Here is a 17619-nt window from a genome sequence, read left to right as displayed (position 1 = left end):
CTCCCCCTATTTCACGGAGTTCGGAGCGTACAGTTTGATAGCTGCTATAGCGGTTATCTTTGTGTCAAAACTGCCTTGCCCTCGTCCTAAGTGCTTCCTGGACGAGAGATAGTACACCAGATAGTACACGTCGTCCAGAGGTTTCTCTGGACGACAGTAGTGTAGTCTGCCTTGTAAATCTAGGATGACGTACCTTTTGTATGGATGACATCCATGGACGAGTAAGGAGTTGGCCATTTTTTTAGACACCATCAGTTGCCCCCTCGTCCATAGGTGTCGTTTTAAGGATAATTTGGGGGATTTTCAAAATGTGTACTGTATGCCACGTGTCAAAATCTAACTGATGAACTGATGCGTTTGGCTCCATTTTCGAGATCTATGCCACATGGCGCACTTTGGTTGGCTGCGTCGTTTCGCATCCCAAAGTTTTCAGCTTATAAATAGTTAAATTCCTCCAGTGCCCTTCACATTTCTGAGATTTCCCTCCCTGAGCATCCTCGTCTTAGCGCCTCGTCTAGAAGTATCATCTCGTCCTTAGTTTCCTGGTCTAGATTTCAGGTATTTCTTTACTCCTCGTTCTCAGATTTTAAGTTTTCTACAATGTCTGAGACCGTTCTTTCCTCGTCTAGCAATAGTTTGGTCAAAGCCATAGACGAGTATCATGACCCAAGTAGTTTTAGTGGCTCTAGTGATAGTAGTAATAGTACTAGTAGTGGAGGGAACACCACGGACGAGTATGTGTCCGGCGTCCCTAGGGTACCTTTAGAAGTTCTCCAAGGACTCAAGACGAGGAGTGAGTCTGGATCCCAGGCAGGCACAAGTGCCCCCTCGTCCACAGTTCAGGACGAGGTTGAGGTAGTGTATAGCTGTGCCATAGGAGTAGAATCCAAGACGGATGATAGGAGATTAGTTTTGCTTAAGAAATGGTACCAAATCCCAGACGACCTTAATCCTAGGTTAGCAGTTCGTGGAAGTGGTGTTGTCAACCACGTTTTGGGGTAGGTATTTACGAAGCCTATCTTTTAGGTGGACTTAGGTTACCTTTAAATGTTTTTGCTAGAGAGTTACTCACTAGGTTAGGTATAGGTGTTTGTCAGCTTAACCCCAATGCGTGGAGGTTAGTAGTCTCCATGCAGGTTTTGTGGAGGGAGGTCTTTGAGGGGAACCGTCCTCTGACTGTGGACGAGTTCCTCTACTGTTACAAGCCTTCTGAGATCAATCAGTCCCTTGGCTTTTATCAATTCACGGCCAGAGGGAAGGATTATAGATTGATCAAGTCCATAGTTTCCTCGGATAAGAATTGGAAGACGGAGTTCTTCTTCGTCTCAGGTTTCTGGGCTGGACGCCCACTCGAGGTTTCTCAAGACCCATTTCCTCCCTACACAGGAGAGTTAGGGAACCTTCGTCCCGAAGGTATGCTTGTGTTTGTAATTTTATTGTGTTGTAATTATCTTTGTAGACAGCTAAATAATAATTTTTTTTTTTTGTTTTTTTTTTTAGGTGCTGGACGACCTCACCTAGACAGGTTTCATATTGAAAGAATTCAAAAAGTTCGTCTATATATTGATAGGGCTTTCCATTCTTTGGTAACCCTCCAACGTCTTGCCACCTGGGGTTTGGGTCCCAACCCGTCCAGTGAAGCCCTTGCATACGAGCTCACCATTCGTAGACGTAAGTCAGTATAATTGTTTCCCTTTTTCCCCCTCTTTTTTTTATTTATTATTTTTAACACCCATTCTTTTTTCAGGAATAGCTACAATGAAGGAAAACAAGGGTAAAGAAGTTGTGAATGAGGCTGCTATCACTGGGCAGGACGCACCTCAGTCTCACCCGTCCGTAGGTGAGAAAAGAAAAAACTTATCACTGGGAGTTGACCTGGGCAATCTTCCCAGCAGGCGCAGGGAGAAAAAGGTCAAACATAAGTCGTCCAAGCCCAAAGACGTTCAACCTGCGCCTATTCCTGTTCATGAGCCTGAAGATGTCCAGATCCTTGATTCTGAGCCCAAAGATTCACCCATGCAAGTCCCGTCCACAGTCAAGGCGCCGTCCACGTCTTAGCCTTCTCCCCAAGCACCTCAATACCTCATTGGGAACGAGGATCTGGCTTGGGAAAGATTTAGGATGGCTGTGACTGATGCGGACGTGTCTGCTTGTTACAACATGTCTTTGAAGGACTTCGAGCATTTTGGGGTTCATGATCTTTTCAAGGTATGTATTTTTACTTGTGTTTTATTTTGTCTCATCCTCTTTGATAAGCTTCCTAACTAAACCATTATTCAGGCCATGTCCAAGTTCATTGCTGTGTCTAGGCAAGCAACTGATCTAGACAAGACAAGGGTCTTGTTAGAGAAGAGAATCAAGGAAGTGAAGGATGAGAGCAAACGCTGGGCTGAGGCAGCTGCTAAAGCCAATGAAGGGGCAAAAGAGCTGCAAAATCAGATTGAAGAGATGAAGACTGATGTTGTGGAGAAGGAAACTCGTCTTGATCACTTGCAAAAGAAGAATGACAAGCTGAATGATCTTCTCAAGAAGGACAAGGAAGACGCGGTTGCAGAGTTCAAGGCGTCCAAGCAGTTCACTGATCTGCTGGATACTAACTATGTGGTTGGGTTTGAGGACTTCAAGATGGACGCCGTCGAGAACTTCCCCAACATTGAATTCAACTCTATTAAGCTCAATCTTAGTGGTGCTCCTACCAGCTCCCTCCTTCAGACGAGTTCAGAAGACGTTAATGTGGAGGATGATGCTACAACCCAGCCACTTTAGGTCGAGCAGAACAAAGACGCCCCACTAGCCTGATGCGTTTTTTTTTTTTTTTTTTTGATGTAACTTTCTATTTATCTTGTCTTTAGTTTCAGGACGAGATACCATGTAACTTGAGGGTGTTTGGATGTTGGTCGTCCACCCTTTAAACACTTGTGTTTCCTCTTTTTTTTGTTATATCAAGGACGAAAGTTATGCTTTTGCTTTAAAATTTCTTCTCGTCCATGAAGGTGATATCTTATGAAGTGCTTGGAACTTTCTACTCGTCTTGGAGAAATCCTAAGTATCAGCATCACCCGTCTTGAGACTTCGCCTCTTTTTTGATTATTTCTCTAATGCAAGACTCTGCATTCGTCCATAAACTTAATTGCTCTGGAACGTTCTTGGTTAATAAACCAGAACATCGTCTTTGCCTGTATTCATCCATGTGTGGACGTGTAAATCTCATCCGTTATTTCTGGTGAGCTTTGTGGACGTATTATTGTTCGTTCGTGTTGTGGACGTACTATTTTCCATCCCGTCTATTTCAGGGACGGATGTTCTGTGGACCTGCCATTTCAAAGGAAAATTTTCTCGTCTACACTTGTGCGTGCATACATTTTCCTTATTTGTCGAAGTTATATCCCCGCATCCGGAGAGTTTCCTCGTCTTGGGCTTTTCAGCCTTGTGGTGGGTTAGTTGGAACGAAAATAGCTTGGAGACTAGGAATTTACACAATACTTTGTACATAACATAAATATTGTTTACAGGTAAGGCATATACATATATTTATGCCTTTTTTATTAAGTACAAACTCCATAAGTTCGTCCATAAACACCACAACATAAGTAGTAAAGCCTTAACTTCGTCCACAACACACAACATAAATATAAATAGTAAAATAGTAGTTCCTAACACAAGCAACATTAAATATAAGTAGAATAAGTCTTCAGACAAGGTCTAGCCTCGTCCGTGGCCATACTTCCGTCTAGGCTGACTTTTACTGATAGTACCTCCTCAAGTGCTCCACGTTCCAAGGTTGCTCCAGTTTCCTCCCGTCCAGGGCGCCTCCAAGTAGTAGGATCCTTGCCTTTTACAGTTGGTAACTCTGTAGGGTCCTTCCCAATTCGGGCCCAATTTCCCATGTGCTAGGTTCTTGGTTGCCAAAGAGACCTTTCTCAGGACGAGATCTCCTATGTTGAAATGCCTAGGCTTCACCATTGCATCATATTGCCTAGCCATGAGGTTCTTGTACTTTGCTGTCCTGTATTCTGCGTCTGCCCTTACCTCGTCTACCAGATCAAGGTTCAAACGGAACTGCTCCTCATTGTCCTTATCTTAATACATCATCACCCTGTGATTGGCCATATGTACTTCTGCAGGTATGACTGCTTCGCTTCCATAAGTTAGCTTGAAAGGAGTTTCCCCCGTAGAGGTTCTCACCGTCGTCCTGTAAGCCCATAAAACACCAGGTAACTCCTCTGGCCATACCCCCTTTGCCCCCTCAAGCCGGGTCTTGATGATTTTCAACAAGGATCGGTTTGCCACTTCAGCTTGGTCATTTGCTTGAGGATGAACGGGTGAGGAATAGTGATTCTGTATTCCAAAGTGTGCGCAGAAGTCCCTAAAGAGTGCGTTGTCAAACTGTCGTCTGTTATCAGATACCAATACCTTGGGCACTTCGAATCTGCATACAATGTTCTTCCACACAAAATGCTTAACATTTTGTTGCGTGATCGTTGCCAGCAGTTCAACTTCAACCCATTTTGTGAAATAATCGATGCCCACAACTAGAAATTTCATCTGCCTTATGCCTTGAGGAAAGGGACCCAAAATGTCTAGTCCCCATTATGCAAAGGGCCAAGGTGCCATCATCGAGGTGAGGTACTCTGATGGTTGTCTGGGGACGTTGCTAAATCGTTGACATTGGTCGCAGACCTTGACGTACGCTTTAGCATCTGCTTGCATATTTGGCCAGTAATACCCTGCACGGACGACCTTGTGGACAAGGGACCTGGCTCCGGAGTGATTGCCACATGCTCCTTCATGAACTTCCCTCAGTACGTAGTTCGCTTCGTCCGGAGCCAAGCACCTAAGATAAGGTTGAGAAAAGCCCCTCTTGTATAACACTTCGTTCAGAAGTACATACCCAGCCGATCTCACCCTCAGCTTTCTTGCTTCATCTTTCCCTTCTAGTAGCTGTCCGTCTTTTAGGTATGATATAATCGGGGTCATCCAGTTTCCTCTATTTTTCACCTGTTGCACTTCCAGAATATCTATGCTTGGCATGTACTGAATTTCATCAGATTCATCCACAGATTCGTTTTTTGAGGCTTCTTTCGCTATAGTATCAGCTTCCACGTTTTCCTCCCTTGGGATTTGAACGAATTCAGCTTTTTCAAATCTCTTCATTAGGCGCATCACCCTACTAAGGTATCTCCTCATCCGTTTCTCCTTTGCTTCGTACATTCCATTTACTTGCCCCATGACCAACTGAGAATCTCCCAGGACGAGTATAAACTTGGCTTCCACAGACTTAGTCAATTCTAGCCCTTTGAGAAGGGCTTCATACTCGACTTCATTATTAGTTACTTGGTACTGTAGACGAATCTTGTGCCTCAATTTGTCTCCTTCTGGGGATTGTAAAACCACACCAATTCCACTTGCATACTTTGTAGATGATCCATCCACATGGACGACCCATCTGTCATTGCCTTCTGTCTCGTCATGACTTGGGGTAAATTCTGCAATGAAATCTGCTAATGCTTGAGCTTTTATGGCATGCCTTAGTTGATATCTGATGTCAAATTCGCTGAGTTCGACGGCCCACTGAATCAATCGTCCAGCCGCTTCCAGTCTATTCATCGCCTTCTTGAGTGGATGATCCGTCATGACATTAATGATATGGGCCTGGAAATAGTGCCTTAGCTTCCTGGAAGTGGTGATCAATGCGAAGGCTAACTTCTCCATCTGTGGATATCTTCCTTCCGCTCCCCTCAATGCCTTACTCGTATAGTACACGGGTCTTTGCACTTTACCTTCTTCTCTTATCAGTGCTAAACTTACGGCATACGGGGTTACCGCCAAATATAAGTATAATTCCTCTCCCACTACTAACGAACTCAACAATGGAGACTTGGTAAGGTATGCCTTCAAATCCTCAAAAGCTCTCTGACACTCGTCGGTCCATTCGAATGCTATTCTAAGAACTTTAAAAAATGGCAAACATTTGTCAGTGGCTTTAGAGACAAACCTGTTGAGTGCAGCGACTCGTCCAGTAAGAGATTGGATCTCCTTTGTATTTTGCGGAGGCTTCATGTCCAGTATTGCTTGAATTTTATCAGGATTTGCTTCAATTCCCCTGTGGGAGACCATAAAGCCAAGGAATTTCCCTGATGATACTCCGAAAGCACATTTACTAGGATTCAGCTTCATGTGATAATGTCTCAGCGTGTCAAATGTCTCCTGCAGGTCGTCTAGATGCCTTCCTTCGTCCTGGCTCTTTACCAGCATGTCGTCTACATAGACTTCCACATTCCGCCCAATCTGCTATCGAAACATGTGATTGACCAATCTCTGATATGTAACCCCTGCATTCTTTAAGCCAAACGGCATCACCTTATAACAGAATAAGCCTTGACTTGTGACAAATGATGTTTTCTCCTGATCCGCCTCGTCCATCCTTATTTAATTGTATCCTGAAAAAGCGTCCATGAAACTAAGCAACTTGTGGCCGGCAGTTGAGTCCACCAATTGATCAATGCGTGGCAGCGGATAACTATCTTTCGGGCAAGCCTTGTTCAAGTCGGTAAAATCCACGCACATCCTCCACTTACCATTTGCCTTCTTGACCATTACAACATTTGCCAACCAATCTAGGTAGTACACTTCCCGGATAAACCTCGCCCCCATCAGTTTTTGAACTTCGTCTTTGATAGCATCATTTCTCTCAGGGGCAAACACCCTCTTCTTTTGCCGCACTGGCTTAAAGGAAGGGCATACATTCAGACGGTGGGTAATGACACTAGGGTCTATACCCGGCATGTCCTCATGACTCCATGCAAACACATCAATATTTTTCTTCAAAAAGTGGACCAGGTCCTCCTTAATCTTCTCTTCTAGATTTGCTCCAACCCTGGTACACTAGGGTCTTCTAATGCTTCGGTAGGTTCAGCTACCATTCTCCTTTCTTCAATATTCATGGCTTGAATTTGCTTGTCCATGGCCAACATGGCCAAGTAACATTCTCTTGCTGCCAGTTGATCCCCTTGTACCTACCCTACTCCATGTTCTGTTGGAAACTTAACTAATAGGTGGTAAGTAGAGGTAACGGCCTTCCAACTATTCAAAGTTGGTCGTCCAATTATGGCGTTATAGGAGGACGGACAATCTACCACAAGGAAGTTCACATCCTTGGTGACTTGTCGTAGGTATGCCCCCACTACCACTGATAAGGAAATAGTACCCACGGGTTGTACCTTCATGCCACCAAAACCCACTAGGAGGGAGTTCATTAGACGGAGCCGGTCTCGTCCTAGCCTCATTTGTTGAATAGCTGGATAATGCAAAATGTCCGCCGAGCTTCTGTTGTCTACAAGCACCCTTCTAGTTGTGTAGTCAGCAATCATTAAGGTGATGACGAGAGCATCATCATGGTGGTGATGAATTCTCTCAGCGTCTTCGTCCGTGAAGGTGATCGCTGCTTTGTTCGTGGTCCTTGCTCTCGGTGATCGTCCAGAAAGCTGGACACTTTGCACTACCTTCAAGTATGCTTTCTTGGACTTGGATGACTGGCCTGTCGAACTTCCCCCTATAATGACTCTTATTTCTCCGAGCGGTGGTCGTGATGATTCTTCCATTTTTCCTTTCATTTTCTCGTCCCTGTTATCTCGTCCAAGGAAATTCTTCAGCTTCCCTTGCCTTATGAGATTTTCGATTTGCTGCTTTAAATCGAAACACTCGTCCGTATCGTGACCATGATCCCTGTGGAAGCGACAATACTTGTTTCGATTGCGTTTATTGGGATCTCCCCTCATTTTCTCTGGCCACTTCAAGGAAGGATCATTCTTGATCTGCATTAGAACCTGCTCAAGTGGGACGTTCAAAGAGGTATACTGCTAGTTTCGTGCTGAAGAGCCCGGCTTCTTAATGTCTCGGTCTTTCCTGTCTTCCATTCGTCCCTTCTTTGGACGAGGGCCTTGCTCTAAGTGGCGACCGGGATTTGCGTCTACTCTCTCAGACCTCTTCCTCTTCTTAGCAATGATTGCGTCTTCTGCATTCATAAAATTTTGTGCCGAATGGACAAGTTCTGCCATAGACTGGGGTTCTTTTTCATAGAGTTTGTGAATGAACAGATTCGAATTCACCCCATTATGGAAAGCCGCCAACAAGAGCTTATCATCTGCTTCGTCCACACTCAGGGCCTCTCTGTTGAAACGGGTGATGAACGACCGTAAACTCTCGTTCTCTCCTTGCTCTATGGTCAATAGGCTGGACAAGGAACGCTTATGTCTTTGTCCTCCTATGAAGTTGTTAACAAACAGTTTGCTCAACTCTTCAAAAGAACTCATCGAATTCGGTGGTATTTTGCTGAACCAAACTCGTGCTGGGCCTTTGAGGGTAGTAGGGAATGCTTTGCACATTATTTCGTCGGGAACCCCTTGGAGATGCATGGTGGTCTTGAAGGTAGCAATGTGATTGAACGGGTCTCGTGTTCCGTCGTACGAATCCAGAGAAGGCATCTTAAACTTCGATGGTAGAGGGTGACCATTGATGGAAGCCGTAAAGGGGGAATTAGTTCGGTGGACCAGGTCTTCTATCGAATTTGTCCTTCTCATATTTTCTTTCATTTCCTCCATGACTCTTCTCATCTGGTCCATCTCTTCCTTCAAATGTGGCACCGCTCGTGAAGTGGTACATCTTAACTGACTTCCAATCTCAGTGTTCTCTCTGTCATCACGACTCTGCGTTTGTCCTCCACCTTCACGTTCTTCACACGTCTGCCTCCTTAGATTAATCTCCATTCTTAATTCTTGGTTTTGGTGAGTCAACTCCGCCACTACGGCCGCCATGGATTGTACGTTTTGGACAGATGAAGTCTGCATGACCGGTGCAGATTGGCGGTCGCGGTGAGGGTTGTTGGAAGCATCTCTGCTTCCCTGTCGGCCTGGGCTGGTAGCCCTTGATCTAGTCCGTACCATCAACTTTTTGTCAAAGAAAAGAACAATCTTCCCACAGACGGCGCCAACTGATAGCGATCAAGGAATCAGTTAGTTGAATAGCACGGATCACGATGATGTTGAGGGCCTGAAAGATAAGAAATAGAAGATCAGAGGAGATCGGGGTTGGCCGGTCAAAACTCCTCCGATGATGAAGTTAGCAATTCTCCTCTTAATAGAAAAATATTGTTTGTAAAGAAGAAATACTCAGCCTTTTCTTGTCAAAGATTCATCTCCTTTTATAGGTTTAGGGAGCGGTTATCCGTTGGATAACCTCCCCCTATTTCACAGAGTCCGGAGCGTACAGTTTGATAACCGCTATAGCGGTTATCTTTGTGTCAAAACTGCCTTGCCCTCGTCTTAAGTGCTTCCTAGACGAGAGATAGTACACCAGATAGTACACGTCGTCCAAAGGTTTCTCTGGACGACAGTAGTGTAGTCTGCCTTGTAAATCTAGGACGACGTACCTTTTGTATGGACGACATCCATGGACAAGTAAGGAGTTGGCCATTGTTTTAGACACCATCACTTATATTATTAAAACTTGAATTTTAAAGTAATACTTTGAATATTTATCATTTTTATTGCCTTTTTAGGTTCTATATCTCTAATTTCTAATACTTATTTTATTTGAAGTTTTTAGCCAAAAACTAAATAGTTTTACTCAAATAAAATAAAACAAAATTTCATACTTTTTAACACAAAAATTAAGAGAAAAAAAAATGAAATTTTAAGCCCAAAATTGAAAAGGCAATCAGAAAAAAGATTCAATTTAAGGCTCAATTAGTCCAAAATGGATTGAAATGGACCAACTGGACCTAAGTGAATTGAATAGACCGAACTGGACCAAATAAACCAAAGTGGACCAAAATGGACCAAATTAGACCGAAATGGATAGAATGGACCGGATGGACTTAAGTTGACTGAAATGTTACGTTGATGTAGCTCATAAGAAGTGTAGTAATAATAAATTCTATGATTAAGCTTTTAGCTACTATATAGATGAGGAGAATAAATAGTTAATATAACAAGATTAGTGTCAAACTCATTGTTTTATGCTTTTAGGTCAAGTGATATCCCAAACCCAAACACCCTATATGTTACTCCCTCTATCCCAATTTGTTTGTCCTGTTTCAAAAATCCAACTTTTTTATGGAAACATCTTTTATTGTCTTGTCTGCTGTATAAAAATATATAAGTTTCCAAAACTATCTTTAAATAAATTTATCAAAAATGATTTTGAAAATAAAGTAAGGGCATATTAGGAACATAAGTAAATTAATGGTCTTTAATTTTAAAAATAGGAAAATATTTTAAGACATCTCAAAATGGAATAGAGGACAAACAAGTTCAGACGGAGGAAGTATATTGATCCCTCAATTGAAGTTTTCCTGATGTGTTCTCTCCCCAACATATATGATCCCTCAAATGCAGAAGCAAATGTGCCCTACTAGAATTGGGAAAAAGATGTGAATTTTCATAGCATTATTTGTAAAGGTGATACCATGAATGTCATTCTCTCTCCAGATGAATGTCATTCTCTCTCTAGATGCTACTTTCAAACCCCATTAGGCAATTGAACATATTGTTTTGTGTTTGGGTTTAAACATTTTGGAGGTTAGAAGTTTGTTAAGTTCTTTCCCTAATGGTTTGTTCAAACATGTATTAGAGAAGATAATTGTGTAACTAAAAATATTACAAAGCAGGTTGTTTTGTGTAATCTTGTTGGATGATTACCATCTCCATTCATGCTTGGTGATTTTGTTGTTTGGAATGATGGAAAATTCTTAAGTACTTTTGGAGTACGGAGAAATGATGCTCTCTCCTCTCACATTTATGATATACCATACCATAAATTTAATTAGTGAACCTCATCATGATTGTGAGATGAAGAAGCATTATTATTCGTTCTTTAGGAATACCTAAGAATTACTCAGAAATGACATCATCTTGATTCCCCTCTTTATATTACCCCATTGTTGGTGGCTTTAATGGAATTATTTACCTTTTAAAAAAAATGTTTGAACCATGGGCTAGAGTCTAGATTCTAGCTATTAAATTAGACAATCAATCCTAAATATTTCATCTTTTCTCAACAACCAAAAAAGTACTAATATTTCATCAATATCTATAATAATATAATATTAAAAAGATGGACCTGATCAATTAAGAAAGAAGGCAGATGCTTCCCTCAGAATGGTCACGTTATAGAGGAGGACATCAATACCTTAGATCATGCACTAAGAAATTGTCAATTTTGTCACGTAAAATGCAACGCCGCTGCTCTTGCTTTAGTCAAAAAGGCAAAAGTTTTGAATGGCCTACAACCTACAGGTATGGCTGGCGGAAATTCCAGACGACGTAGCGCCTATTGTTTCTTGTGATGTTTCCCAGTCTTTTCTAATATTCAATAAAAAATAAACCTGATTTGATTCTTAAAAAAAAGCAAAAGCAAAGATGGAGATAGAATTGAGAGGGACAAAAAAGGTTTTCAAGGGTAATCTTGACCCTCAAAATGAAACTTTTTTTTAGGGTTTTGACCCTCAAGTTTTTTATTTTTTTTTTAACAACTTATATATATATATATATACACACACATAAATGGTCTCTTTTGATGAATTTGCCTCCCCTTTTGTGGCTTAATTATACTTTAAATTAGATTTGTGTGCACATTTTTGGTCTACTAACTTCAACCATGGATAATTAATTTCAAGATTGATGTAACATGACATGAAACCTATTTGTAGAAAAGCACTGTGAGAACAACAAAATGTCGGGGAGATGAACACCTTGGGGAGCTTCCTTGAGTAATTAATATAACATATAGAGACACACTTTAACCCAAAAGGCCTAAGCCCAATGGGTATGTGCTCAATTATGTTATATTAACCACTCATTCTTCTCATCTTTATTCAATGTGGGACTTCACTCACACGTGTAACCCAACAATCTCCCCCTCACGTGTGAGTCTCTACCTCTCTGTGGGCTTCAAGACCTCTCTATGGGCCATGAACAAGTCCTACTTACTCCTCCTTGCAATGTGGGACTTCACTCACACGTGTAACCCAACAATCTCCCCCTCACGTGTGAGTCTCTGCCTCTCTGTGGGCTTCAAGACCTCTCTATGGGCCATGAACAAGTCCTACTTACTCCTCCTTGCCTAATGGGCTTTTCACTTCATCAATGCATCATCCATGAGTCTTTCGTACGCCATCCATGGGAACCACGTGTCAACCCCGTACGCACATCCATGGGAACCCCGCACGTCCATGTCCATGGGAACCTTGCATCACACCATTATTTAGTGCCATTAGCAATATTCATTTGTTGGGCTCTTTTTTTTCTTCTTCTCCAGGATCTTTATGTGTGGGCTATTTAGGCTTTCTTTGTCCCCGCTGGATAGGGACCATGAACACCTCACCACCTTCGCCGCACACCACCATGGGCTCTGATACCACTTGTTGGGGAGATAAACACCTTGGGGAGCTTCCTTGAGTAATTAATATAACATATAGAGACACACTTTAACCCAAAAGGCCTAAGCCCAATGGGTATGTGCTCAATTATGTTATATTAACCACTCATTCTTCTCATCTTTATTCAATGTGGGACTTCACTCACACGTGTAACCCAACACAAAAAGTCTACAAAATGCCTTAATAACACCAAATTATGAACCTATTAGTCATTAATTACGCACCGTGAGAGCAACAAAAGTCTTCCTACCACCTTAATGATTCCAACAATAGGTAAGAATCATTGTTCCCAAATCAAAGCCAATTTAGGTGATGCTATGCAAGCATTCAAGTTCGTCGTCGTTTTCTAATTTGTCAATTTATGACCCTTGCCGGAACAGAAGCCTTGGGAATTTGAGTATTGACGCTAAAATTAATGTTGTTTTCGTTGAAAAATTTTGCATAAAATAACCATAATTATCAGATGTCACTTCAAGAGGAATGACCAACCAAAGAATGTCTCTTAGAGAAAAGGTAAAGACTGAGAACTGAGAAGGAAATCATACCTCCCTCATCGGCCTCTCAGTTTTTCATTACCAATTCTTAATCAGATATGAGTTCAGGTCCAAGCAACAAAACTCAAAGAAACGATTAATAACTTTCACAAACGTAAAATAAAGTAGAAATCTTTTGGGTAGGATGTTTGCTTTCAAAAATAACATCTTTTGAAAACATCATTTCTGAAATTAAAGAAATGTTTTCTACCAAAATATTCTTTCATGAATTTGGCTTACCTCTAGTACTTTTTTAATTAGAGATCTTTTTGTTTTATTTTAAATACACAATGATAAGTGGTAGTGAGTTTTAATCTTCACATTTTATTTAGTTAGTGAGTGATGTGATAATTTTTCATTAAAACAAAAGGAGATTCCAGTTAAAAAGTACTGGAGGTAAACTAAACCTCTCTTTCATCCACAATATTTCTTTAAAGTATTGCTAGATATCTCAAAATGACTGTAGGTAGATATTGAGAGTATGTATGTGGCATTTGAGAGGCGGAATAGAACAGTGTGCATATTGTATGATGTCTTTGAGGAAGACTAAAAGGGTGGCACGCAAATAACTTACACATATAATTAAAAGCAATCTTTTGTTTTGTTTTTTTGTTTGTTTGTTTTTTTTTTTTTTTTTTTTTTTTTTTTGAATTGTGGTGTGCTTTTATGTTAGAACTCATTTGTCTCTCCTTTGTGTGTGTGTTTGTTTCTAATAAAATAAATAAAGAAAAAAGCAGAATTTTTTTTTTTTTTTGAGGAACTAATTAAAAGCAATCTTTTAAATTATTTTAAAAAAAAAAAAAACTAAGGTTTATTTATCTAAATTAATAATGGTGGTCGTATAATTTGCCTTATGCAATCCAATGCATCTAATAGATGTTCTCTTGAGTAATTTTCTTTCCTTTTCGTGGCCTATTTATATATTAAATTCCTACTTGTTTATTCCGTTAAAAAAAAAAAAAAATCCTACTTGCTTATTCCATAAAAAAGAAATCCTACTTGCATATCAATTACTTATATTGTTAGGATATTTAGTGTATTAGCAAAAATTCCATGACAAGTTGAATATAATTTAAATTTAAATTTTTACGTTATATATATTCATATACTGTTGTGATTTTAGACTTGTAATGGAATAAATCAGTGGATAAAAAATGCTTCTCAGAAAAAAAAAAAAAAAAAATTCAGTGGATAAAAAAAATTTCCCATCTTTAATTAAGATTACAGTAGTAGAAATAGAAGCTGAAACATCTCCTAATTAGGTCTCAACTATTGGTAAGTAAAGCAGTCATACTTCCTTCACCTAAATGTGAACTTGATTTAGCGGGCTCCTAACCACCCAATAGCTATTCCATCTCGTTGTCCATTGAGCCTGCTCTAAATAATCCCTCCTTCGCCGGATTATTACCAATATAATCACTAAAAGCTAATTTTTCAAGAATTAGAGGTCAAGTGCAGAAATTTGAAGTCGGTATATTCATAATTTCGGTCATACGAAACTTATTGTGTCAATCGAAAAGTGAGACGAAATCAAAAGTTTGAAATTCAATTTGACCGAAACTTCACCCCTCACTCACCTCTTAGTCAATCATATGAATGTACCAGAACTTTAGAGAATTTTATTACGAATTTCTTTGTTGTTCCAGCCTTTAGCCTCACTATATAGTTCTCATTTCCCAAGAAATTCAGCATCTCATTCCCACATTGAAGAGCTAGAGAGAACCTTAAAACCCTAAAGCTAAAATTCTTCTCATCTCTCTACCTTCTTCCCTCTCCAATTGTCCAATTACCATGAGAGGAGACTAAAACCACTACACACATCAAAGCCTTCTAAGTTCTTGAGTGTTTGTTGGTGCTGGAAATCATTGGAGAACAATCCCAAATTTCCAAAAGGCCTTGGAGTGATCAAGGATACTTAATCGTGCAGTTGGCAGCTCAACTTGCAGATTCAAAACTATCATGAAGAGATGATTCAAGAAATTAGTTGCTAGCAAGAGTTGAAGCCTCAAGTAAATAGTCATTACTTAGCTTGAAGGGTTTTGTAAGTGATACATTCTGCAACTATTCTTGATTGGTGGACCATTTGACGCCTAGAGTTTTTGGAGAGTTTTTTCAGCCTAGTTCTCAGAATTTTCTTTCCTTAAACACTTCGGTGTTTTTGTAGGTGCTTTATTGTTGTTTGAGATTATTATTTTTCTTATCTATCCATGCATATGTTAATTGGTTAATTACATTAACAACTGGGCTTAATTTTTCTAATTAGCTTCAAATTGACATAAGCCACATATATAATTGCGGCGTTTAAATTCGTATATATTATATATTAAATTAGATTTTTCTTGTACGTACATTACGGCACCTTTGGTCTACCACGTACTCTAGCTTCGAACAAATCAACCACTTCCGAGATAAAAATATATTGTTTCACATTTGATGACGTACCCTGATCATAATTTGGACCCTTCTGGTAACCTTTGATGGGGCCTGGTTTATTCCTTTTTGAAGTATCCATTAAAGAAAAAATTTACATACCGCTTTATTGACACCAGAACATGAAATCTATTTGTCCATAAGCACCGAGCTCGAGAGTGCAAGAAAAGTCTACAGGGAGGCTTTATTAGTGACATCAAAGCATGAAACCAATTAGTCCATCTGTATATATCCTGAGAGCATCAAAGTCTGCAGACCACCTTATCAACACCAAAACATAAAACTTATTACATATGAAACCTTTATTAGTCCAAAAATATGAAACCTATTAGTCCATAAACACCTGTTAGAGCCACAAAAAGTCAAAGACCGCCTTATTGAAATCCTATTAATGCATAAGCACTGTGAGAGGAACAAAAGTGTACATACCATCATATTGACACCAATACATAATATCTATATAGTCCAAAAAATAAATAAATCTATTATTAGTCTATAAGCACCGTGAAAGCAACAAAAGTCCATAGACTGTCTTATATGGAAATCCTATTTAGTGCATAAGCACCCTGAGAGCAACAAAAGTGTACGGACCACCTTATTGCAACCAATACATAATATCTTTATTAGCCCAAAACATGATGCCTAATTGTCCATAAGCACCGTGAAAGTAACAATAGTCTAGACTACCTTATTAATTGAAATCCTATTAATTAGTCCATATGCACTAGCGTGAGAGCACCAAAAGTCTATGTACCACCCTATTTACCGCAAAACATGAAACATAATTATCCATAAGCAAAAGTAAAAGCAAAAAAATGTCTTCAGCCTTAATGATACCAAAACATGTCCATAAGAGTTAGGTAAGAATAAGTCTAGTGCCAAAATGTGCGGCACTACGCTTATTCTTTAGGTAATGCTGTGCATTGAAGTCCGTGTTTTCGTGAGGTACTGCTTTGATCCTGATGTGCACGCTGAACGATGCACCTTTCCTGTTATATATAACAGCCCTAAGACACGTACATTCTTCATCAATCAAATTGTTCTTGACTAATCTCTTCTCTTCATATATCTTCTCTTTTCTCTGGCCTGTAAGAACCCCTTCACTTTAGACTGATGAACAAGATGAGGTTCAATATGCTTGTCATAGTCACAACAGTCCTGTTTCTTATGAGCATACCTGTACCTGAGGCTAGCAGACTAAGCAAAGTTCTCCTGGCTGGAGAAAAACAAAATATGATGAAGAACAACCAATTCTTCGGATCACTTCAAGTGCAAGGAGATCAAGTACTCCCTCCAATATCTGTGCCCAAGCCCAATCCTCCGACCACCCCTCCTTCGACGATCAGCCAAAAGGCCTTCGCTAGTGATCACAAAGGTCTCTCCTTTGCTCCGCAGACAGTTGCTTAGGACTTACGTTACTCCATCTGCTCCCAATCCAGGAACCCTAATCCCAGCTTCAGCAACTGGAAACAAAGCTGCTCCAGTGCCAGGCTCCTTGAACAAGAGTGCTCCCCCTCCCTCTATGCCAAATGGGTACACCTGATCCAACCCCTAGACCTGATGTATTTGTGTTGTGAGTGTGTCTTCTTTCCCTTTGCTTAGTTGAGGTGCTCCCTGTGCTTATCCTGGAGGTTGTTGTTGTTATTGGTTTTTTTTTTTTTTTTTGGTTGATCTTGTTGTAGTAGTAGTATTTCAGGTGTTAGGCCTGGGTTGAGGTTTGCTGTTGTTGTTGTTGTTGGTTTTTTTTTTCTTTTTTTTGAGGAAAGTTTGCTGTTGTTGTTGGTTTCGAGTTTGTCCTTTAATAATAATTTCTTGTCCAAGAAAAAAAAAAAGCAATATTCAAAGGGCCGGGGAAGAATGTGAAAAAAAAAGACTATATATATATATATGAAAACTTTGTTCAATTAATATGTTGTTGGATTTCTTCTAATATATATATATATGTTGTTGGATTATATATGTATGTCTTTGATGATGTGAATTCGAATTATCTTTTTATCTTCAATTATCTCCTAATGTTTTGTGTGCTTTGAGCAAAATGTGTATGGTTCCTGACCAAACCGCTCAGCTTTTGTGAAAACCACGTAAGACGACGCCGTCCTGTTTAATGGCATTGGCTATGATCTCCACGCGATCGTGTTGCCAAAGACTCAACCACACCTTCTAGCCATAGGCCCAAAGAAAGATAATTCGTGAACGACTGTGAACTTTTGTTATTTA

General features: G+C 40.1%; 1 protein-coding gene across 1 annotated transcript; it reads right to left on the bottom strand.

The window, feature by feature from the left end:
- Positions 1-7859: 7859 nt before the first annotated feature.
- Positions 7860-8942, bottom strand: LOC115953230. Its single transcript, XM_031070766.1, has one exon. It carries the CDS (start codon positions 8940-8942, stop codon positions 7860-7862), a length of 1083 nt encoding a protein of 360 aa, XP_030926626.1.
- Between the last annotated feature and the right edge of the window lie 8677 nt (positions 8943-17619).

Source organism: Quercus lobata, chromosome 7 (genome assembly GCF_001633185.2).
Source record: "Quercus lobata isolate SW786 chromosome 7, ValleyOak3.0 Primary Assembly, whole genome shotgun sequence".
NCBI classification, from domain to species: domain Eukaryota; kingdom Viridiplantae; phylum Streptophyta; class Magnoliopsida; order Fagales; family Fagaceae; genus Quercus; species Quercus lobata.
The sequence above is the reverse complement of the archived record's forward strand: the minus strand, read 5'-3'. Positions and strand labels throughout refer to the sequence as shown.

What these genes read in the sequence shown, in the direction of transcription:
- LOC115953230 (XM_031070766.1), bottom strand. Translation starts at nt 8,942, where the DNA reads ATGGTACGGACTAGATCAAGGGCTACCAGCCCAGGCCGACAGGGAAGC.